The following is a 25002-nucleotide window of genomic DNA, read 5'->3' as shown; positions in this document are numbered from 1 at the left end:
CTCTACATTATTGTACATTATTCAAACCTTTTCCATTACACGTCACGCTGCCTGTTCCTCTCCATTATTGTACATTATTCAAACCTTTTCCATTACACGTCACGCTGTCTGTTCCCGTCCATAATTGTACATTATTCAAACCTTTTCCATTACACGTCTCGCTCTCTGTTCCTCTCCATTATTGTACATTATTCAAACCTTTTCCATTACACGTCACGCTGTCTGTTCCTCTCCATTATTGTACATTATTCAAACCTTTTCCATTACACGTCACGCTGCCTTTTCCTCTACATTATTGTACATTATTCAAACCTTTCCAATTACACGTCACGCTGTCTGTTCCTCTCCATTATTGTACATTATTCAAACCTTTTCCATTACACGTCACGCTGTCTGTTCCTCTCCATTATTGTAATTTATTCAAACCTTTTCCATTACACGTCACGATGCCTGTACCTCTCCAGTATTGTACATTATTCAAACCTTTTCCATTACACGTCATGCTGCCTGTTCCTCTACATTACTGTACATTATTCAAACCTTTTCCATTACACGTCACGCTGTCTGTTCCTCTCCAGTATTGTACATTATTCAAACCTTTTCCATTACATGTCACGCTGCCTGTTCCTCTCCATTATTGTACATTATTCAAACCTTTTCCATTACACGTCACGCTGCCTGTTCCTCCCCAGTATTGTACATTATTCAAACCTTTTCCATTACACGTCACGCTGTCTGTTCCTCTCCATAATTGTAATTTATTCAAACCTTTTCCATTACACGTCACGCTGCCTGTTCCTCTCCATTATTGTACATTATTCAAACCTTTTCCATTACACGTCACGCTGTCTATTCCTCTCCATTATTGTACATTATTCAAACCTTTTCCATTACACGTCACGCTGTCTGTTCCCGTCCATGATTGTACATTATTCAAACCTTTTCCATTACACGTCACGCTGTCTGTTCCTCTGCATTATTGTACATTATTCAAACCTTTTCCATTACACGTCACGCTGTCTGTTCTTCTCCATTATTGTAATTTATTCAAACCTTTTCCATTACATGTCACGCTGCCTGTTCATCTCCATTATTGTACATTATTCAAACCTTTTCCATTACACGTCACGCTGCCTGTTCATCTCCATTATTGTACATTATTCAAACCTTTTCCATTACACGTCACGCTGTGTGTTCCTCTCCATTATTGTACATTATTCAAACCTTTTCCATTACACGTCACGCCGTCTGTTCCTCTACATTATTGTACATTATTCAAACTTTTTCCATTACACGTCACGCTGTCTGTTCCTCTCCATTATTGTACATTATTCAAACCTTTTCCATTACACGTCACGCTGCCTGTTCCTCTCCATTATTGTACATTATTCAAACCTTTTCCATTACACGTCACGCTGCCAGTTCCTCTACATTATTGTACATTATTCAAACCTTTTCCATTACACGTCACGCTGTCTGTTCCTCTCCATTATTGTACATTATTCGAACCTTGTCCATTACACATCACGCTATGTCCCTCTCCATAATTGTAATTTATTCAAACCTTTTCCATTACACGTCACGCTGCCTGTTACTCTACATTATTGTACATTATTCAAACCTTTGCCATTACACGTCACGCTGTCTGTTCCTCTCCATTATTGTAATTTATTCAAACCTTTGCCATTACACTTCACGCTGTCTGTTCCTCTCCATTATTGTACATTATTCAAACCTTTTCCATTACACGTCACACTGTCTGTTCATCTACATTATTGTACATTATTCAAACCTTTTCCATTACACTTCACGCTGCCTGCTCCTCTCCATTATTGTACATTATTCAAACCTTTTCCATTACACTTCACGCTGCCTGCTCCTCTCCATTATTGTACATTATTCAAACCTTTTCCATTACACTTCACGCTGCCTGCTCCTCTCCATTATTGTACATTATTCAAACCTTTTCCATTACACGTCACGCTCTCTGTTCCTCTCCATTATTGTACATTATTCAAAACTTTTCCATTACATGTCACGCTGCCTGTTCCTCTCCATTATTGTACATTATTCAAACCTTTTCCATTACGCGTCATGCCGTCTGTTCCTCTCCATTATTGTACATTATTCAAACAGTTCTGAGTATATATTGTTTGTGCATGTTTTACAACCATGCTTCACAATGTTGTAAATATGGAGACATGACCTAATTCTATTGTACACACAGCGTACAATTTGTTGCAACTGTTTTCTGTCTTGGGGCACGAGTCTTGAATGAAAAGGGTCAACTGAACCGGTCACTCACCCATTTAAATCAGACAAGTAACAGAAATATTTTTTGATTAACAACACATCACAGATCAATGGTAATAGTGACAAAGAAAAATAACCATAATACCAGAAATGGCTACTCACCAGTCCTTTGCACTACTAGGAAAGAGATAAGCCTTGACCATCGCAAAGATCGAAACTGAGTATCCCAGGATATTAGCACACCACAGCAGAGGTATCCAATTATCAAAAATTACAGTGGGAGAGAACCAGTGGAAATAGTTAGCATTGGCCAGCCAAATCCCATGGGTGATGATCCAAGCCTGAAGTCCATTAACTTGGTACTTGTTAACTGTACCTGGAGGTTGAGAGCACACAAGAATTAGAGGATATACACACATTAACTTTGTACTTGTAAAGATGTACCTCGAGGTTAACAGAACACCAGAATTAGAGGACTAACATTAACGTTATACTTGCTCAAGGTACATAGATGTTAAAAGGCAATATGAATTGGAAGACATACACACTAACTTTGTTCTTGTTAATAGTACCTAGAGGATAAACAATCGCATAAATTGAATTAAAAGACATACATACACCAACTTTACACTTTCAAACTGTAACTAAAAGTTAAGAGATACACTGCAAAACACTGTAAATGTACAGAACTTTTGTCAATTAGCAACTGAAGAACGTCTCGCATATGTGGACTGATGTTGCAAAGTAAAATAACTCATCTCCCCCCCCCCACTGCCTGCTTTAATTTCTATTAAATCCATTCCATCGTGAGTTAAAAAAAACAGTTCACTTATGTGGCCAGCACCACCAAGGGCCACTCACCAGGCATCATAGGTTCATTTTGCATCCACCAACAGAGTTCACCACACTAAATTAAAGTCTGAACATGTAAATCAGCCAGTATACACAGGGGTAACATCATACTCAATTGGTCTGAACCAGGCAGTTAACACAGCAGCCTGTATACACTGGGATAACGCATCATACTGAATTAGTCTGAACTCAGGCAGTGAATACATCAGCCTGTATAAACTGGGATAACGCATCATACTGAATTAGTCTGAACACAGGCACTGAATACAGCAGCCTGCATACAATGGGAGAACTCATCATACTGAATTAGTCTGAACCCAGGCACTGAATACAGCAGCCTATATACAATAGGATAACGCATCATACTGAATTAGTCTGAACCCAGGCACTGAATACAGCAGCCTATATACAATAGGATAACGCATCATACTGAATTAGTCTGAACCCAGGCACTGAATACAGCAGCCTGTATACACTGCGGTAACGCATCCTACTGAATTACTCTGAACCCAGACACTGAATACAGCAGCCAGTATAAACTGGGATAACGCATCATACTGAATTAGTCTGAAACCAGGCTGAATACATAAGCCTGTAAACACTGGGGTAACATCATACTGAATTACTCTGAACCCAGGCACTGAATACAGCAGCCAGTATAAAATGGGATAACGCATCATACTGAATTAGTCTGAACCCAGGCACTGAATACATCAGCCTGTATACACTGGGGTAACATATCATACTGAATTAGTCTGAAACTAGGCACAGAACACAGCAGCCTGTATACACTGGGGTAACTCATCATACTGAATTAGGCTGAACACAGGAACTGAATAGAGCAGCCTGTATACACTGGGTAATACATCAAATTTAATTAGTCTGAACCCAGGCACTGAATACAGCAGCCTGTATAAAGTGGGATAACGCATCATACTGAACTAGTCTGAACCCAGGCACTGAATACAGCAGCCTGTATACACTGGGATAACGCATCATACTGAATTAGTCTGAACCCAGGCACTGAATACAGCAGCCTGTATACACTGGGATAACGCATCATACTGAATTAGTCTGAACCCAGGCACTGAATGCAGCAGCCTGTAGCATGCTCAATGTTTTTCTACCTATTTTACAAGCTGGCTTCTAAACAGTTATCAGCATCAGCCTTCCATATACAGTCCTCAAAAAGTACAGTTGTGTACACTTATGTAGATGTTCGAGTATATTCACTGTTGCAGTCATCACACTTGGGTTATCTGCCTGCAGGTAGCTCTCAGTCAGACCGAATACCAGAGTCTTAGTATTTCTGCGTCGGATGCGGTCACTTCTTACATGACGTCAGATCGTCAGGAGTAAAAAACAGGCAGCCGACGCCATTACATCAGTTTTTCTTGCCCCAAATGTCAGGAGCCGCCCAAACAATTGAGCTAGTATATGGTGGGAAACACCAACAGTAAAAAGTAAATACCAAATGCTATTAGTAATGGTCATAGAGAGGAGAAGTAGAAAGACAGAGAAAGTCAGGGGGATGGAGGGAGGAAAACCAGGACTGCAACAGTGAATACACTCAAACATCTATATTTATGGTAAGTGTACACAACTGTACTATACTCTTCATGTTTCATTGTTGCAGTCATCACACTTGGGTGGATTCCCAAAGCTGAAGAAGGGTGGAGGCAGTCAAAAAGAGTTAGAGCTGGCTAGCATGCCTTGCAACACAGCTGTAGCAAATGCTGCCCTGGATTTGGAAAAGACAGGCAGGTGGTAATGCTTGGTGAAGGTGTGTACAGAACGCTAGGTGGCAGCCTCCAGGATGTCCCTGTTAGGGACTCCCTTGCGAAATGCTGCAGAGGTGGAAGTAGCCCTAGTGGAATGTGGTCTGATCCCCTGTGGGGTAGGTTTTCTATGGTGCTTGTAGCAGAAATGGATGCAGTGTGCTATCCATTTGGAAAGTGTTTGTTTTTAAATGGTCTTACCCTCTGCCCCTGTAGCAAAGCTGACTAGCAGCTGGTCAGATTTTCTGAAAAGCTTAGTCCTATCAAGGTAGAACCTGAGCTGTCTGTGCATGTCCAAGGAGTGCAGGATCCTTTCCCCTTTATTTTGAGGGTTAGGGAAGAAGGTTGGCAAATGGATGGATTGGTTTAGAGCCACACTGGAGACCACCTTAGGCATAAAGGATGAGTTAGTCCTGAGGGAAACCCGGTCAGTATGGAAAATGATGAAGACTTACTCACCCATGAGTGCCTGTAACTCAGACAAATAATGAAGAGATCCACACCCATCAGTGCCTGTAACTCAGACAAATGATGAAGAGACCCACACCCATCAGTGCCTGTAACTCAGACAAATAATGAAGAGATCCACAGCCATGAGTGCCTGTAACTCAGACAAATAATGAAGAGATCCACACCCATCAGTGCCTGTAACTCAGACAAATAATGAAGAGTTACACAGCCATCAGTGCCTGTAACTCAGACAAATAATGAAGAGTTCCACACCCATCAGTGCCTGTAACTCAGACAAATAATGAAGAGATCCACAGCCATCAGTGCCTGTAACTCATACAAATAATGAAGAGATCCACACTCATCAGTGCCTGTAACTCAGACAAATGATGAAGAGTTACACAGCCATCAGCGCCTGTAACTCAGACAAATAATGAAGAGATCCACACCCATCAGTGCCTGTAACTCAGACAAATAATGAAGAGTTACACAGCCATCAGTGCCTGTAACTCAGACAAATAATGAACAGTTACACACCCATCAGTGCCTGTAACTCAGACAAATAATGAAGAGTTACACAGCCATCAGTGCCTGTAACTCAGACAAATAATGAAGAGTTACACACCCATCAGTGCCTGTAACTCAGACAAATAATGAAGAGATCCACACCCATCAGTGCCTGTAACTCAGACAAATAATGAAGAGTTACACACCCATCAGTGCCTGTAACTCAGACAAATAATTAAGAGTTACACACACATCAGTGCCTGTAACTCAGACAAATAATGAAGAGATCCACACTCACCAGTGCCTGTAACTCAGACAAATAATGAAGAGATCCAACTCAGACAAATAATGAAGAGTTACACAGCCATCAGTGCCTGTAACTCAGACAAATAATGAAGAGTTACACAACCATCAGCGCCTGTAACTCAGACAAATAATGAGTTACACACCCATCAGTGCCTGTAACTCAGACAAATAATGAAGAGATCCACATTCATGAGTGCCTGTAACTCAGACAAATAATGAAGAGATCCACATTCATGAGTGCCTGTAACTCAGACAAATAATGAAGAGATCCACAGCCATGAGCGCCGGTAACTCAGACAAATAATGAAGAGATCCAGACCCATCAATGCCTGTCACTCAGACAAATAATGAAGAGATCCACACCCATCAGTGCCTGTAACTCAGACAAATAATGAAGAGATCCACAGCCATCAGTGCCTGTAACCTCAGACAAATAATGAAAAGATCCACACCCATCAATGCCAGTAAATCAGACAAATAATGAAGAGATCCACACCCATCAGCGCCTGTAACTCAGACAAATAATGAAGAGATCCACACCCATCAGTGCCTGTAACTCAGACAAATAATGAAGAGATCCACACCCATCAGCGCCTGTAACTCAGACAAATGATGAAGAGATCCACACCCATCAGTGCCTGTAACTCAGGCAAATAATGAAGAGATCCACAGCCATCAGTGCCTGTAACTCAGCCAAATAATGAAGAGATCCACAGCCATCAGTGCCTGTAACTCAGACAAATAATGAAGAGATCCACAGCCATCAGTGCCTGTAATTCAGACAAATAATGAAGAGATCCACAGCCATCAGTGCCTGTAACTCAGACAAATGATGAAGAGATCCACAGCCATCAGTGCCTGTAACTCAGACAAATAATGAAGAGATCCACACCCATCAGTGCCTGCAACTCAGACAAATAATGAAGAGATCCACACCAGTCAGTGCCTGTAGCTCAGACAAATAATGAAGAGTTACACAGCCATCAGTGCCTGTAACTCAGACAAATAATGAAGAGTTACACACCCATCAGTGCCTGTAACTCAGACAAATGATGAAGAGATCCACAGCCATCAGCGCCTGTAACTCAGACAAATAATGAAGAGATCCACAGCCATCAGCTCCTGTAACTCAGACAAATAATGAAGAGATCCACACCCATCAGTGCCTGTAACTCAGACAAATAATGAAGAGATCCACACCCATCAGTGCCTGTAACTCAGACAAATAATGAAGAGTTACAAACCCATCAGTGCCTGTAACTCAGACAAAAAATGAAGAGATCCACATTCATGAGTGCCTGTAACTCAGACAAATAATGAAGAGATCCACATTCATGAGTGCCTGTAACTCAGACAAATAATGAAGAAATCCACACCCATCAGTGCCTGTAACTCAGACAAATAATGAAGAGATCCACAGCCATGAGCGCTTGTAACTCAGACAAATAATGAAGAAATCCACACCCATCAGTGCCTGTAACTCAGACAAATAATGAAGAGATCCACAGCCATGAGCGCTTGTAACTCAGACAAATGATGAAGAGATCCACAGCCATCAGTGCCTGTAACTCAGACAAATAATGAAGAGTTACACACCCATCAGTGCCTGTAACTCAGACAAATGATGAAGAGATCCACACCCATCAATGCCTGTAACTCAGACAAATAATGAAGAGATCCACACCCATCAGTGCCTGTAACTCAGGCAAATAATGAAGAGATCCACACCCATCAGTGCCTGTAATTCAGACAAATAATGAAGAGTTCCACAGCCATCAGCGCCTGTAACTCAGACAAATAATGAAGAGATCCAGAGCCATCAGTGCCTGTAACTCAGACAAATAATGAAGAGATCCACACCCATCAATGCCTGTAACTCAGACAAATAATGAAGAGATCCACAGCCATCAGCGCCTGTAACTCAGACAAATAATGAAGAGATCCACACTCATCAGTGCCTGTAACTCAGACAAATAATGAAGAGATCCACACCCGTCAGCGCCTGTGACTCAGACAAATAATGAAGAGATCCACAGCCATCAGTGCCTGTAACTCAGACAAATAATGATGAGATCCACACCCATCAGTGCCTGTAACTCAGACAAATAATGAAGAGATCCACACCCATCAGTGCCTGTAACTCAGACAAATGATGAAGAGTTACACAACCATCAGTGCCTGTAACTCAGACAAATAATGAAGAGATCCACACCCATCAGTGCCTGTAACTCAGATAATTAATGAAGAGATCCACAGCCATAAGTGCCTGTAACTCAGACAAATAACGAAGAGATCCACAGCCATCAGCGCCTGTAACTCAGGCAAATAATGAAGAGATCCACAGCCATCAGCGCCTGTAACTCAGACAAATAATGAAGAGATCTACAGCCATCAGTGCCGGTAACTCAGACAAATAATGAAGAGATCCACAGCCATCAGCTCCTGTAACTCACACAAATAATAAAGAGTTACACACCCATCAGTGCCTGTAACTCAGAAAAATAATGAAGTGATCCACAGCTATGAGTGCCTGTAACTCAGACAAATAATGAAGAGATCCACACCCATCAGTGCCTGTAACTCAGACAAATAATGAAGAGTTACACAGCCATCAGCGCCTGTAACTCAGACAAATAATTTAGAGATCCACAGCCATCACGGCCTGTAACTCAGACAAATGATGAAGAGATCCACACCCATCAGTGCCTGTAACTCAGACAAATAATGAAGAGATCCACACCCATCAGTGCCTGTCACTCAGACAAATAATGAAGAGTTACACAGCCATCACTGCCTGTAACTCAGACAAATAATGAAGAGTTACACACCCATCAGTGCCTGTAACTCAGACAAATAATGAAGAGTTACACACCCATCAATGCCTGTAACTCAGACAAATAATGAAGAGATCCACAGTCATCAGTGCCTGTAACTCAGACAAATAATGAAGAGATCCACAGCCATCAGTGCCTGTAACTCAGACAAATGATGAAGAGATCCACACCCATCAGTGCCTGTAACTCAGAAAAATAATGAAGAGATCCACAGCCATCAGTGCCTGTAACTCAGACAAATGATGAAGAGATCCATACCCATCAGTGCCTGTAACTCAGACAATTAATGAAGAGATCCACAGCCATCAGTGCCTGTAACTCAGACAAATAATTAAGAGATCCACAGCCATCAGCGCCTGTAACATAGACAAATAATGAAGAGATCCACACCCATCGGTGCCTGTAACTCAGACAAATGATGAAGAGATCTACAGCCATCAGTGCCTGTAACTCAGACAAATAATGAAGAGATCCACACCCATCAGTGCCTGTGACTCAGACAAATAATAAAGAGATCCACACCATTCAGTGCCTGTAACTCAGACAAATAATGAAGAAATCCACACCCATGAGCGCCTGTAACTCAGACAAATGATGAAGAGATCCACAGCCATCAGTGCCTGTAACTCAGACAAATAATGAAGAGATCCACAGCCATCAGTGTCTGTAACTAAGAGATCCACACCCATGAGTGCCTGTAACTCAGAGAAATAATGAAGAGATGCACAGCCATGAGCGCCTGTAACTCAGACAAATAATGAAGAGATCAACACCCATCAGCGCCTGTAACTCAGGCAAATAATGAAGAGATCCACAGCCATGAGCGCCTTTAACTCAGACAAATAATGAAGAGATCCACAGCCATCAGTGCCTGTAACTCAGACAAATGATGAAGAGTTACACAGCCATCAGTGCCTGTAACTCAGACAAATGATGAAGAGATCCACACCCATCAGTGCCTGTAACTCAGACAAATAATGAAGAGATCCACAGACATCAGTGCCTGTAACTCAGACAAATAATGAAGAGATCCACACCCATCATTGCCTGTAACTCAGACAAATAATGAAGAGATCCACAGCCATCAGTGCCTGCAACTCAGACAAATAATGAAGAGTTACACACCCATCAGTACCTGTAACTCAGATAAATAATGAAGAGTTACACAGCCATCAGTGCCTGTAACTCAGACAAATAATGAACAGTTACACAGCCATCAGTGCCTGTAACTCAGACAAATAATGAAGAGTTACACACCCATCAGTGCCTGTAACTCAGACAAATAATGAAGAGATCCACACCCATCAGTGCCTGTAACTCAGACAAATAATGAAGAGTTACACACCCATCAGTGCCTGTAACTCAGACAAATAATGAAGAGATCCACACCCATCAGTGCCTTTAACTCAGACAAATAATGAAGAGTTACACACCCATCAGTGCCTGTAACTCAGACAAATAATGAAGAGATCGACACCCATCAGTGCCTGTAACTCAGACAAATAATGAAGAGATCCACAGCCATCAGTGCCTGTAACTCAGACAAATGATGAAGAGATCCACACCCATCAGTGCCTGTAACTCAGACAAATAATGAAGAGTTACACAGCCATCAGTGCCTAACTCAGACAAATAATGAGGAGTTACACACCCATCAGTGCCTGTAACTCAGAAAATAATGAAGAGTTACACACGCATCAGTGCCTGTAACTCAGACAAATAATGAAGTTACACACCCATCAGTGCCTGTAACTCAGACAAATAATGAAGAGATCCACACCAATCAGTGCCTGTAACTCAGACAAATAAAGAAGAGATCCAACTCAGACAAATAATGAAGAGTTACACAGCCATCAGTGCCTGTAACTCAGACAAATAATGAAGAGTTACACAGCCATCAGTGCCTGTAACTCAGACAAATAATGAAGAGTTACACACCCATCAGCGCCTGTAACTCAGACAAATAATGAAGAGTTACAAACCCATCAGTGCCAACTAAGACAAATAATGAAGAGAGCCACATTCATGAGTGCCTGTAACTCAGACAAATAATGAAGAGATCCACATTCATGAGCACCTGTAACTCAGACAAATAATAAAGAGATCCACACCCATCAGTGCCTGTATCTCAGACAAATAATGAAGAAATCCATACCGAACAGTGCCTGTAAATCAGACAAATAATGAAGAGATCCACAGCCATGAGCGCTTGTAACTCAGAAAATAATGAAGAGATCCACACGCATCAGTGCCTGTAACTCAGACAAACGATGAAGAGATCCACAGCCATCAGTGCCTGTAACTCAGACAAATAATGAAGAGATCCACACCCATCAGTGCCTGCAACTCAGACAAATAATGAAGAGTTACACAGCCATCAGTGCCTGTAACTCAGACAAATAATGAAGAGTTACACACCCATCAGTGCCTGTAACTCAGACAAATAATGAAGAGATCCACACCCATCAGTGCCTGCAGCTCAGAAAATAATGAAAAGTTACACACCCATCAGTACCTCTAACTCAGAAAATAATGAAGAGTTACACACGCATCAGTGCATGTAACTCAGACAAATAATGAAGTTACACACCCATCAGTGCCTGTAACTCAGACAAATAATGAAGAGATCCACACACATCAGTGCCTGTAACTCAGACAAATAAAGAAGAGATCCAACTCAGACAAATAATGAAGAGTTACACAGCCATCAGTGCCTGTAACTCAGACAAATAATGAAGAGATCCACACCCATCAGTGCCTGTAACTCAGACAAAAAATTGAGAGATCCACATTCATGAGTGCCTGTAACTCAGACAAATAATGAAGAGATCCACATTCATGAGTGCCTGTAACTCAGACAAATAATGAAGAGAACCACAGCCATGCGCGCCTGTAACTCAGACAAATAATGAAGAGATCCACACCCATCAGTGCCTGTAACTCAGACAAATAATGAAGAAATCCACTCCGATCAGTGCCTGTAACTCAGACAAATAACGAAGAGATCCACAGCCATGAGCGCTTGTAACTCAGACAAATAATGAAGAGATCCACACCCATCAGTCCCAGTAACTCAGACAAACGATGAAGAGATCCACAGCCATCAGCGCCTGTAACTCAGACAAATGATGAAGAGATCCACAGCAATCAGTGCCTGTAACTCAGACAAATAATGAAGAGATCCACACCCATCAGTGCCTGCAACTCAGACAAATAATGAAGAGTTACACAGCCATCAGTGCCTGCAACTCAGACAAATAATGAAGAGTTACACAGCCATCAGTGCCTGTAACTCAGACAAATGATGAAGAGATCCACAGCCAAGGGCGCCCGCAGGCAGGTGCAAGGGGGTGCACTTGCACCCCCCTGGAATCGGCTGCGGCTAGATAATTAAAAAGAAAAATTTTTTTTTTTTTTTACGCACATTCTCCTTTAAGAAGGAGTCCAGTCGCAGGCGTGCTGACATCATCGTTGTCAGTGAGCGGGAACTCACACAGGCAGGACCTAGCAAGCTGCAGCACTCAGAAAGAGAGAAGATGGGAGCGGCCGGGACCTGACGAGAGAAGATGGGAGCGGGACCTGACACTTAGATGTGTGAAGCGGGACCGGACACTTGACCTGACACTTAGATGTGTGAAGCGGGACCGGACACTTAGCAAGCGGCTAACTTTCAGTGTGTGTGTGTGTGTGTGTGTGTGTGTGTGTGTGTGTGTGTGTGTGTGTGTGTAATGCCCCAGGTGTACATGGTGGTGGGTAGTGAATAAGGCTTGAACCCTGTACCTTGGGCCCAAGTGGCAAGAGCCTGAATTCCCTACCCACCACCATTTGTGAAAATGTTGCAGGATTTTCCCTCATACTTTTTCTGTTCCTCATAAAATCTGTGGCTGTCTGGAGTGTTTCTCCCTGGGCCTCTGCTAAAACTTAGCTTTTTTTTTTTTTTTCAAAGTCAGACTTTCCTGGTTAACAAAAGTTAAAAAAAAATGGACACACTTGTCAGACTTCATATTCTTCAGAAAGTGTATGTTAACAAAAGCTTTTATTTTAGCAATTTTCTAAGTGTACAAGATGGATATTTGAAATGTATCCCTGTGTTTGGGACTGTATCCCCCCCCCCCACCCATTATTGGCTTCGTCCAGGTTTTGTGCTAGGGTTGAGAGTTATGGTAAGAACTGAATTCACTGAATATGTTTGAGGGCTGTATTCACCCAGTATTGGCTTTGTTCAGGTATTTATTGGCTTCATCCAGGTTTTTGCTAATGTTGAGAGCTATGGTAAGAACTGATTTCACTGAATATGTTTGGGGCTATATTCTCCCATTACTGGCTTTGTCCGGGTGTTATTTGCTAAGAGGTTGAGAGCTATGGTGAGAACTGAATTCACTGAATGTTTGGTGGTTGTAGTAGTCACCCATTATTGGCTTTGTTCAGGTCTTTTGTGCTAAGAGGCTGACAGCTGTGCTATGGTGAGAACTGAATTCACTAAATGGTAGCTATTTAAGTTTCAGTCTTCCTCTTTCACAAAACAGTTTATTTGGCATAGTGGTATGTTGCTCTGACTGTTTTGCACGGGGTCCCCTGGGTTCAAGACGTGGCAGTGAAATGTATGGTGGTAACGCAGCATTTTATTCTAGCAACTTTCAAACATTATATAAGCAATGTTTAAAATGTGTTCCTGGTTTTTGGCCTTTTGTCCCCAATAAATTTTGGCTTTTTCCAGATTTCTTGTGCTTAAAAGTTCAGAGATACAGCTGGGTGTCGGAGTAGATTTTACAAGGAGCTGAGAGCAAAGTTTAGTGCTGCTTGTGTTTAGTCTGCTCGCATTAATAGCACAACAGATAATGTACTTGCTTTAGATGCTGAAGGCTGTGGGTTCTACTCCCACAGTAGGTAAATGCATTGCTGATTCTGTATTGTGTTGTAAAGGGGGTGGATGCTGCAGTCTTTTTGGCAAAGATACCTAGTAACTATGAACCTGTTAACAGTTTGCTATCCATTCCCTATTGCGGTATTACTAGCTTTTCATTTTTTTATTGCATGCAACAAAAGCAATTTATTCTTCAAGAGTAACAGGCACTTTCAACCTCTTTATTAGTTACAAATTTTTTCAATGTGGAGTTTACTACTTCAGAGATTGTGTATATTTTTTTACTGATACTGGTGGACTTGAGTAGACTTTTTATGATGGAAATGTTCTGAATTGGGCAGTTTTGTCATTAGTGGATGCTTTTTGTTTTTTTGTTTACTGGAAAAATGTTCAAAACAATAAATTTAAAATGCCCTCTAACAACTGTACTGTATTGTACAAGGAATATAATGTAATACAGTCAGGCAAGAGCATGTGTATGTTATGTTCGAGGGGCCTATGATTTTGTAGACAGCCCAGAGTTAATATTTGCCATTGGCAAAATGTAAAGTGGGTTTCAGTGCTGTTTCAATGCATGCGAGTTTCAAGAGCAGAGAAGTTTTAATGTTGGTCTATTTTCATTGTGAGACTGCATTGCTTTAACAGATATGTATTAGGGTTTGTGCTGTAAAATGCAAAATAAAACTTTCAAATGAAATCCTAAATCATCAGAAGTAAAGCAGTATGCACATTAGTGTTTATGATAAATGGGACATTGGAATGGCTGCAGGGGAGGCTCCATTTGACCATGATTTTGTGAGGGGGTAGCAAGCTCAGACAGCCCGGTTGAACTATACCTCTCAGTTGTCCATATCTTTGCAGAATGAATAGATATTTGCTGCTTATTTTTGGTTTGTTCTCAAATATGTGATTTTCTAGCAAATTATTTAGGAATGAAGCCATTAAATGACAGACATTGAGTTTCAGATGTCATAACCTTCAGAAAAATGCATGCTAATGCAAGACTGTCTTCGTTTATACAAGAACAATTTTTAGTAGTGTTTGTATGTTCCCCAATATATTTGGCCTTGTTCAGATTTCCTGCATTAAGAGGTTGAGAGGTACGTGCAAATCACTTTGTAGATTAGGAATATCCAAACATCTCAATTGTCCCCAATTCTGGCTCAAAATGTTGCTCTCCCTAATAATCCCTCCTCCAAAATGGCAATTTTGGAAGAAAATGTGGAGGGTTTACAATTATATATAACTGTAATGATCACTTATAGATTACCTCTATTTCAGAAATGCATGTGGATGCTCTTATTTTGTTAGCTGCTTCAAGTTAACTGTTAATATTAAAAGGTGTCCCTTTTTGACAGGTATTTTGCATCACATTTTGGGCCGTTTTCATAAAATTGTGTTTTTTCTGGCAAATTAGTGGCAAGTCATTAAAGATTGAAGTTAGAAAATAATGGCAGACATTTGAGTTTCAGATTTCATACCCTTCAGAAAACTTGTACTAATGCAAGATCTACCTGCTCTATTTAAGTTATAAGAGCAATATTTAAAAATTGGCCTTATTTTTAGGCTTGTCACACTTCTAGTTCTATGTATGGCTTTGTCCAGATTTCTTGCTCTGAAGTTGAGAGGCATGAGTGTCAGAGCCATCACTGTCAGCCAGAGACATTTCAAATTGTGACATACTTATTGCACCCCACTCTCCCATTGTAGTGGCTCTGGATGTGTCCATGGAAGGCAAGAAGCAGTTATGCAGTGTAAATGTGCAGAGTATTCCCCATCCAAAGTAGATCACAAATCTGACCGTGGCTTTTCATCTGTCCTTGATTTTGCAAAATGTTCTGGTTTTCTATCAGATTTTTGTACTGTTGATTTATGCTTCTTATTCTGGAACTGTATGCTGTCACAGTGCCCTGTTGCTCTAAGTAGCCATGGTTTAATGAACATCAGGTAAGCTTGTCGGAGATTGTAAGATGCAAGTAAGCTTTAGTAAGCTTGTCGGATATTGTAAGATGCAAGTAAGCTTTAGTAAGTATATTGTTAAAGAATTACCAGCATTGAAAGCCTTTTCGTTGTTGCCATGCAGAGAATATTTACATGACTAGATAATGTATAAGCCTTTGGTATTGAAATGCATATGACAGTTTTATTTATTTTATTTGCAGTTGGTTTGCCAGGATAGTCCATTGGGCCAAATTAACCCGTTTTCAATGGAGTCCTGGGGAGAAAAGCTCCAAAACTAAGTAGGTTATTAATAGATATACAAATTATACAATTACACAGAAGTTAATCATACAAGAAATAACAATTTGAAAATAATACAACTAGAGCGAGTACAATCTAGTGATGAAATTAATAGGTAATACAGACTAAAGGGAAATTTAGCACAAAAGCACTGAAATTGCCTGGGGGATGAGTTGGTTTATATACTTCTAATAGATTTTGATTGTTGGATCTTGATACTCTTGCAGGAAGGTGCATTTTAAAGGCTGATGAAAGGGAGGGACAAAGGGAGGGGTTGAAAATGAGCTTATGTGCAAGATTTAGTTGAGTATATGTGAGAACTGGGTAGCTCTAGCCATTTTAGTTTTTGGAGAGAGGAACAGTGGTGGGTGGAGGACTTGTGGTTGGTAGCGAACTTGGCAATTTTGTTGTAGCAAGAGGAAAGTTGTGTATTAGAGAGGTCTGTAGATTAGTTAGGAGTGGAGCTCCATAGAGAAGGGAGGGGATAAGAAATGAGGTAGAGATGGTGATTTTGGTAGCAGGTGTAAGGTAATGATTTTGTCGGTAAAGCATACCGGGTTTTCTTGATATTTAACTGTAGGTGGGAGTTGAATTTGAGCTGGTATCAATTTGGACCCCAAGTAACTTGGTCTCTGACACCAGTTCCAGGGGTAGATTATTTTGTCTAGAGATGTGGAATGTGTTTATATTGAAAGAAGTTGCCTTAGAGGGGATGAATAACATTAATTTGGTTTTAGAGGCACTGAGTGCTAGGTGATTCCTTTTCATCCATTGCTCAGTTGTTGTAAAAGCATCTTGAGCCAGTTTTAGGAGTGAGGGATAGAGGTGGCAGCATGAATAATAGCAGAATCATCGGCATATTGGATGATGTCTGAGAATGGGATAGAGTTGGAAATCATTTATAAATATATTTAAGAGAAGGGGACTGGTATAGAGCCCTGGGGTACCCCAGTAGGAGTATTTAGAAATGAGGAGGTGGCCTTTTTCCATTTGACTGCTTGAGATCTGTTAGATAAGTAGCTGGAGAACCAGTTCCAAGGAGGAGGGAGATGGGTAAAGTTTAGTTAGTAGCAGGCTGTGAGAGTGTGTCAAAGGCCTTAGAGAGGTCGAGTAGTAGGGTAGAAACAATTTGGCCAGAGTCGGGCTTTATTTACAGTTTCAAGGAAGGAGAGGAGGCGGTCATAATGCTATGATGTTGTCTGACTCCATGTGTGGGAGTTAGTAGGTGATTATCTAAGAGATGTGGAAGGAGTTGTAGTTGGATACACTTTTGTAGGAGTTTAGAGATGGGGGACAGAATAGCGATGGGGCGAAATTAGTAACATTGTTGTTGTTGCCACCTTTTATGTAGAGGTATGATAAAGGCCCTTTTCCAGACTTGGGGTACTATACATTCTTGGATAGAGCAGTTGATTAAAATGCTAATAGGGTAAGCGATTGCTTCAGCAGCTTTGCCAAGAAAGTAAGAAGGGATGTTATCAGGAGCATTGGTGCATGGCTTCAGTTTCATAAGGAATTTCTTTATAGTAGAAGTGGGTATAGGTTTAAATGAGAAAAAAGGAGTGTGAAGAGGGAGAATTAGGGGCAGATGAAGCTGATGAAGTAGTAGGAGGAGTGGAGGGATGGGAGTTAGTAGATGGGAATGAGGATGTAGTAGCAGTGTAGTGGTCTTAGAGAAAGATGGCGTTAATTTGGAAATGGATTCAATGAAAAGAGTTAAATTGGGTAGCCAAGTCTTGGTCAGGAGCGTTTGGGTCTGGGGTAGGGGTATCTGGTTTGCTGGGGTTAAGTAGAGTAGAGATACCTTTCCAAAATTTCTGAGGGTTTGATTTTATTATTTTGAAGTGTGGAAAAGTAGTTTTGTCGGTCTAAGATTATGAGCTTTTTACCTTATTTCGAAGTATTTTATAGTCATTGTAATAAAAGGACAGGATTACAGTATTTTCAGAAGCTCATTACATTTTATTGCAGACCAGTGTCTTATAGCAGTGTCTGTGTGTTAGAACAGTTGTAGTTGGGTCAGGGTGGCTTTAATGGTATATGGTAAATAAGCATTGCTACCTTATTTAAAAGCCAAGCCCTGCAACAACTAGCTCCACACTGAAGTCGAAACACAATAGCTCTGGTGGGTAAATGTCCTCTGTAGTAATCAAAAAGGCAAATGTTTAAAATAACTACAGCTTATGTGCAAACACAATAGGTAGTGATGAAACAATGCTCTGCTAAAAATGCTTTAATGCTCCACAATGCTGAGATCAGTTATCACTGGCTACCAGGATTTCACCCACTTCAGCTCAAGCACGGTGCCGTTCAGTGCAACCTTCCCAGAACTAATTTGTCTGACCAGAATTATTTGGTGTGTGTATTAGAGGGAGGTAGCATACCCCTCAGCTGTCCAGATTTTGCCCCATATTCCTCCTAAAAGGATTGAAGTTGCTAAATGAGACATTTCAGTTTTAGATGTCATTTAGAAAAATGCATACCAACACAAATCCTGTTACTCTTGTAATTTTCTAAGTTTCTGAGAGCCATATTTATAATCTGTCCCTATTTATTTTAGGCTTTGTCCAGATTTCTTGCACTAAGGTTGAGGCCTTGAGGGTGTGGTATGTTTGTGAGAAAGTGAAATGCCCAAGTTAACAGGTGGAATTTTCAAGTGCATTTTCAAGAACTGTGAGTTTTAAGGGAAGCTAAGTCCACTGCTGCTCATGCCAAGTCTATTTACAATGTGCAACTGTTTTGTTTAGCAAATGGTATCTCTATTGTGGTATAACGTTTTAAAGCTATGTTAGTAGCACCACAAGTAGAATACTTGCATCTTAATGTAAAGGCTTGAGGTTCTATTCCTACAGCATATACATTTGTATGCTGCAGTCCTCAGGATGCCCTCCTTTGGATGAGATGCCTAATAACTATGAACCTGTTTTTCAGCTTGTCATCCATTTTCTATTGCAATATACCAGCTTACCATTTTTTTAATTTAACATAGGCAATTTATTCTTTGATGGCAACAGGCAATTCAATCAGGTAAATCTAATAACTTTTGCATGGCCCTAACGGTGTGCAAGGAGCCTATTGCTTGAAAACAGTTCAAAGGTAAATAACCTGCCACTGGCCAGATGCATTTTCTTTGAATGTGGGTTTCAATGCTGTTTCATTGAATGTGAGTTTCAAAAGTAGAGAAGCTTTAATGCCAAGTCTGTTTTCATTGTAAGACTATTGCTTTGTTTAGGTTTAGTAAATGTCTCAGTGTTTGGGCTATAATGTTTGAAATAAAAGTTGTAAATTAAATCCAACTGCCTGTAATCATTGTAGAACTAAAGCATAAAACAGTATGCACACAGATTTGAACAGTGTCTACAGTAAATGGGGAGAAATAGCCAAGTAATGGGACACTGGAATGGCTGTGTGGGCGGGGCTTGGGGTGGGTGGACTTGGGCGGGGCTGTGTTGGCAGGGGGCGGGGTGAGCTATGTGGGTGGGGCTCTGGGTTTGCACCCCCCTGCAAAAAATCCTGCGGGCTCCCTTGTCCACAGCCATCAGTGCCTGTAACTCAGACAAATAATGAAGAGTTACACACGCATCAGTGCATGTAAATCAGACAAATAATGAAGTTACACACCCATCAGTGCCTGTAACTCAGACAAATAATGAAGAGATCCACACACATCAGTGCCTGTAACTCAGACAAATAAAGAAGAGATCCAACTCAGACAAATAATGAAGAGTTACACAGCCATCAGTGCCTGTAACTCAGACAAATAACGAAGAGATCCACATCCATGAGTGCTTGTAACTCAGACAAATAATGAAGAGATCCACACCCATCAGTGCCTGTAACTCAGACAAATAATGTAGAGTTACAAACCCGTCAGTGCCTGTAACTCAGACAAAAAATGGAGAGATCCACATTCATGAGTGCCTGTAACTCAGACAAATAATGAAGAGAACCACAGCCATGAGCGCCTGTAACTCAGACAAATAATGAAGAGATCCACACCCATCAGTGCCTGTAACTCAGACAAATAATGAAGAAATCCACACCGATCAGTGCCTGTAACTCAGACAAATAACGAAGAGATCCACATCCATGAGTGCTTGTAACTCAGACAAATAATGAAGAGATCCACACCCATCAGTCCCTGTAACTCAGACAAACGATGAAGAGATCCACAGCCATCAGCGCCTGTAACTCAGACAAATCATGAAGAGATCCACAGCCATCAGTGCCTGTAACTCAGACAAATAATGAAGAGTTACACAGCCATCAGTGCCTGTAACTCAGACAAATGATGAAGAGATCCACAGCCATCAGTGCCTGTAACTCAGACAAATAATGAAGAGTTACACACGCATCAGTGCATGTAAATCAGACAAATAATGAAGTTACACACCCATCAGTGCCTGTAACTCAGACAAATAATGAAGAGATCCACACCCATCAGTGCCTGTAACTCAGACAAATAATGAAGAGATCCACACCCATCAGTGCCTGTAAATCAGACAAATAATGTAGAGTTACAAACCCGTCAGTGCCTGTAACTCAGACAAAAAATGGAGAGATCCACATTCATGAGTGCCTGTAACTCAGACAAATAATGAAGAGATCCACATTCATGAGTGCCTGTAACTCAGACAAATAATGAAGAGAACCACAGCCATGAGCGCCTGTAACTCAGACAAATAATGAAGAGATCCACACCCATCAGTGCCTGTAACTCAGACAAATAATGAAGAAATCCACACCGATCAGTGCCTGTAACTCAGACAAATAACGAAGAGATCCACATCCATGAGTGCTTGTAACTCAGACAAATAATGAAGAGATCCACACCCATCAGTGCCTGTAACTCAGACAAATAATGAAGAGATCCACACCCATCAGTGCCTGTAACTCAGACAAACGATGAAGAGATCCACAGCCATCAGCGCCTGTAACTCAGACAAATGATGAAGAGATCCACAGCCATCAGTGCCTGTAACTCAGACAAATAATGAAGAGTTACACACCCATCAGTGCCTGTAACTCAGACAAATGATGAAGAGATCCACACCCATCAGTGCCTGTAACTCAGACAAATAATGAAGAGATCCACACCCATCAGTGCCTGTAACTCAGGCAAATAATGAAGAGATCCACACCCATCAGTGCCTGTAATTCAGACAACTAATGAAGAGTTCCACAGCCATCAGTGCCTGTAACTCAGACAAATAATGAAGAGATCCACAGCTATCAGTGCCTGTAACTCAGACAAATAATGAAGAGATCCACACTGATCAGTGCCTGTAACTCAGACAAATAATGAAGAGTTCCACACCCGTCAGTGCCTGTAACTCAGACAAATAATGTAGAGTTACAAACCCATCAGTGCCTGTAACTCAGACAAAAAATGAAGAGATCCACATTCATGAGTGCCTGTAATTCAGACAAATAATGAAGAGATCCACATTCATGAGTGCCTGTAACTCAGACAAATAACGAAGAGATCCACAGCCATGAGCGCCTGTAACTCAGACAAATGATGAAGAGATCCACACCCATCAGTGCCTGTAACTCAGACAAATAATGAAGAGATCCACACCCATCAGTGCCTGTAACTCAGACAAATGATGAAGAGATCAACACCCATCAGTGCCTGTAACTCAGACAAATAATGAAGAGATCCACACCCATCAGTGCCTGTAACTCAGGCAAATAATGAAGAGATCCACACCCATCAGTGCCTGTAATTCAGACAACTAATGAAGAGTTCCACAGCCATCAGCTCCTGTAACTCAGATAAAAAATGAAGAGATCCACAGCCATCAGTGCCTGTAACTCAGACAAATAATGAAGAGTTACACAGCCATCAGTGCCTGTAACTCAGACAAATAATGAAGAGATAAACAGCCATCAGCACCTGTAACTCAGACAAATAATGAAGAGTTCCACACCCATCAGCGCCTGTAACTCAGACAAATAATGAAGAGATCCACAGCCATCAGCGCCTGTAACTCAGACAAATAATGAAGAGATCCACAGCCATCAGCTCCTGTAACTCAGACAAATAATAAAGAGTTACACACCCATCAGCACCTGTAACTCAGAAAAATAATGAAGAGATCCACAGCCATGAGTGCCTGTAACTCAGACAAATAATGAAGAGATCCACACCCATCAGCGACTGTAACTCAGACAAATAATGAAGAGTTACACAGCCATCAGTGCCTGTAACTCAGACAAATAATGAAGAGATCCACAGCCATCAGCGCCTGTAACTCAGGCAAATAATGAAGAGATCCACACCCATCAGCGCCTGTAACTCAGACAAATAATGAAGAGTTACACACCCATCAGTGCCTGTAACTCAGACAAATGATGAAGAGATCCACACCCATCAGTGCCTGTAACTCAGACAAATAATGAAGAGATCCACACGCATCAGTGCCTGTAACTCAGACAAATAATGAAGAGATCCACACTCATCAGTGCCTGTAACTCAGACAAACGATGAAGAGATACACAGCCATCAGCGCCTGTAACTCAGACAAATGATGAAGAGATCCACAGCCATCAGTGCCTGTAACTCAGACAAATAATGAAGAGTTACACACCCATCAGTGCCTGTAACTCAGACAAATGATGAAGAGATCCACACCCATCAGTGCCTGTAACTCAGACAAATAATGAAGAGATCCACACCCATCAGTGCCTGTAACTCAGGCAAATAATGAAGAGATCCACACCCATCAGTGCCTGTAATTCAGACAACTAATGAAGAGTTCCACAGCCATCAGCTCCTGTAACTCAGATAAATAATGAAGAGATCCACAGCCATCAGTGCCTGTAACTCAGACAAATAATGAAGAGATCCACAGCCATGAGTACCTGTAACTCAGACAAATAATGAAGAGATCCACACTCATCAGTGCCTGTAACTCAGACAAATAATGAAGAGTTCCACACCCGTCAGCGCCTGTAACTCAGACAAATAATGAAGAGATCCACACCCATCAGTGCCTGTAATTCAGACAAATAATGAAGAGTTCCACACCCATCAGCGCCTGTAACTCAGACAAATAATGTAGAGTTACAAACCCATCAGTGCCTGTAACTCAGACAAAAAATGAAGAGATCCACATTCATGAGTGCCTGTAATTCAGACAAATAATGAAGAGATCCACATTCATGAGTGCCTGTAACTCAGACAAATAACGAAGAGATCCACAGCCATGAGCGCCTGTAACTCAGACAAATGATGAAGAGATCCACACCCATCAGTGCCTGTAACTCAGACAAAAAATGAAGAGATCCACACTGATCAGTGCCTGTAACTCAGACAAATAATGAAGAGATCCACACCCATCAGTGCCTGTAACTCAGACAAACGATGAAGAGATCCACAGCCATCAGCGCCTGTAACTCAGACAAATGATGAAGAGATCCACAGCCATCAGTGCCTGTAACTCAGACAAATAATGAAGAGTTACACACCCATCAGTGCCTGTAACTCAGACAAATGATGAAGAGATCAACACCCATCAGTGCCTGTAACTCAGACAAATAATGAAGAGATCCACACCCATCAGTGCCTGTAACTCTGGCAAATAATGAAGAGATCCACACCCATCAGTGCCTGTAACTCAGACAAATAATGAAGAGATCCACACCCATCAGCACCTGTAACTCAGGCAAATAATGAAGAGATCCATAGCCATACAGACAAATAACGAACAGTTACACAGCCATCAGTGCCTGTAACTCAGACAAATAATGAAGAGTTAAACACCCATCAGTGCCTGTAACTCAGACAAATAATGAAGAGATCCACACCCATCAGTGCCTGTAACTCAGACAAATAATGAAGAGTTACACACTCATCAGTGCCTGTAAATCAGACAAATAATGAAGAGATCCACACCCATCAGTGCCTGTAACTCAGACAAATAATGAAGAGTTACACACCCATCAGTGCCTGTAACTCAGACAAATAATGAAGAGATCCACACCCATCAGTGCCTGTAACTCAGACAAATGATGAAGAGATCCACACCCATCAGCGCCTGTAACTCAGACAAATAATGAAGAGATCCACAGCCATCAGTGCCTGTAACTCAGACAAATAATGATGAGATCCACACCCATCAGTGCCTGTAACTCAGACAAATAATGAAGAGATGCACAGCCATGAGTGCCTGTAACTCAGACAAATAACGAAGAGATCCACACCCATCAGTGGCTGTAACTCAAACAAATAATGAAGAGATCCACACCCATCTGTGCCTGTAACTTAGACAAATAATGAAGAGTTACACAGCCATCAGTGCCTGTAACTCAGACAAATAATGAAGAGATGCACAGCCATCAGCACCTGTAACTCAGACAGATAATGAAGAGTTCCACACCCATCAGCGCCTGTAACTCAGACAAATAATGAAGAGATCCACAGCCATCAGTGCCTGTAACTCAGACAAATAATGAAGAGATCCACAGCCATCAGCTCCTGTAACTCAGACAAATAATAAAGAGTTACACACCCATCAGCGCCTGTAACTCAGAAAAATAATGAAGAGATCCACAGCCATGAGTGCCTGTAACTCAGACAAATAATGAAGAGATCCACACCCATCAGCGCCTGTAACTCAGACAAATAATGAAGAGTTACACAGCCATCAGTGCCTGTAACTCAGACAAATAATGAAGAGATCCACAGCCATCAGCGCCTGTAACTCAGGCAAATAATGAAGAGATCCACACCCATCAGCGCCTGTAACTCAGACAAATAATGAAGAGTTACACACCCATCAGTGCCTGTAACTCAGACAAATAATGAAGAGATCCACACCCATCAGTGCCTGTAACTCAGACAAATAATGAAGAGATCCACACCCATCAGTGCCTGTAACTCAGACAAATAATGAAGAGATCCACACCCATC

The 25002-nt window shown here is 41.3% G+C and overlaps 1 protein-coding gene across 1 annotated transcript in view; it reads right to left on the bottom strand.

The window, feature by feature from the left end:
* The window catches only part of DHCR7 (7-dehydrocholesterol reductase), a 775245-nt gene that overhangs the window by 422853 nt on the left and 327390 nt on the right, over positions 1–25002 (bottom strand). The window contains exon 6 of the mRNA XM_044084804.1: positions 2416–2629. Coding sequence (XP_043940739.1) covers positions 2416–2629 — 214 coding nt within the window. The remainder of the gene's footprint in view (positions 1–2415; positions 2630–25002) is intronic.

Source organism: Protopterus annectens, chromosome 9.part0 (genome assembly GCF_019279795.1).
Source record: "Protopterus annectens isolate FY-2018-M chromosome 9.part0, PAN1.0, whole genome shotgun sequence".
In the NCBI taxonomy this organism is placed as follows: domain Eukaryota; kingdom Metazoa; phylum Chordata; order Ceratodontiformes; family Protopteridae; genus Protopterus; species Protopterus annectens.
The sequence above is the reverse complement of the archived record's forward strand: the minus strand, read 5'-3'. Positions and strand labels throughout refer to the sequence as shown.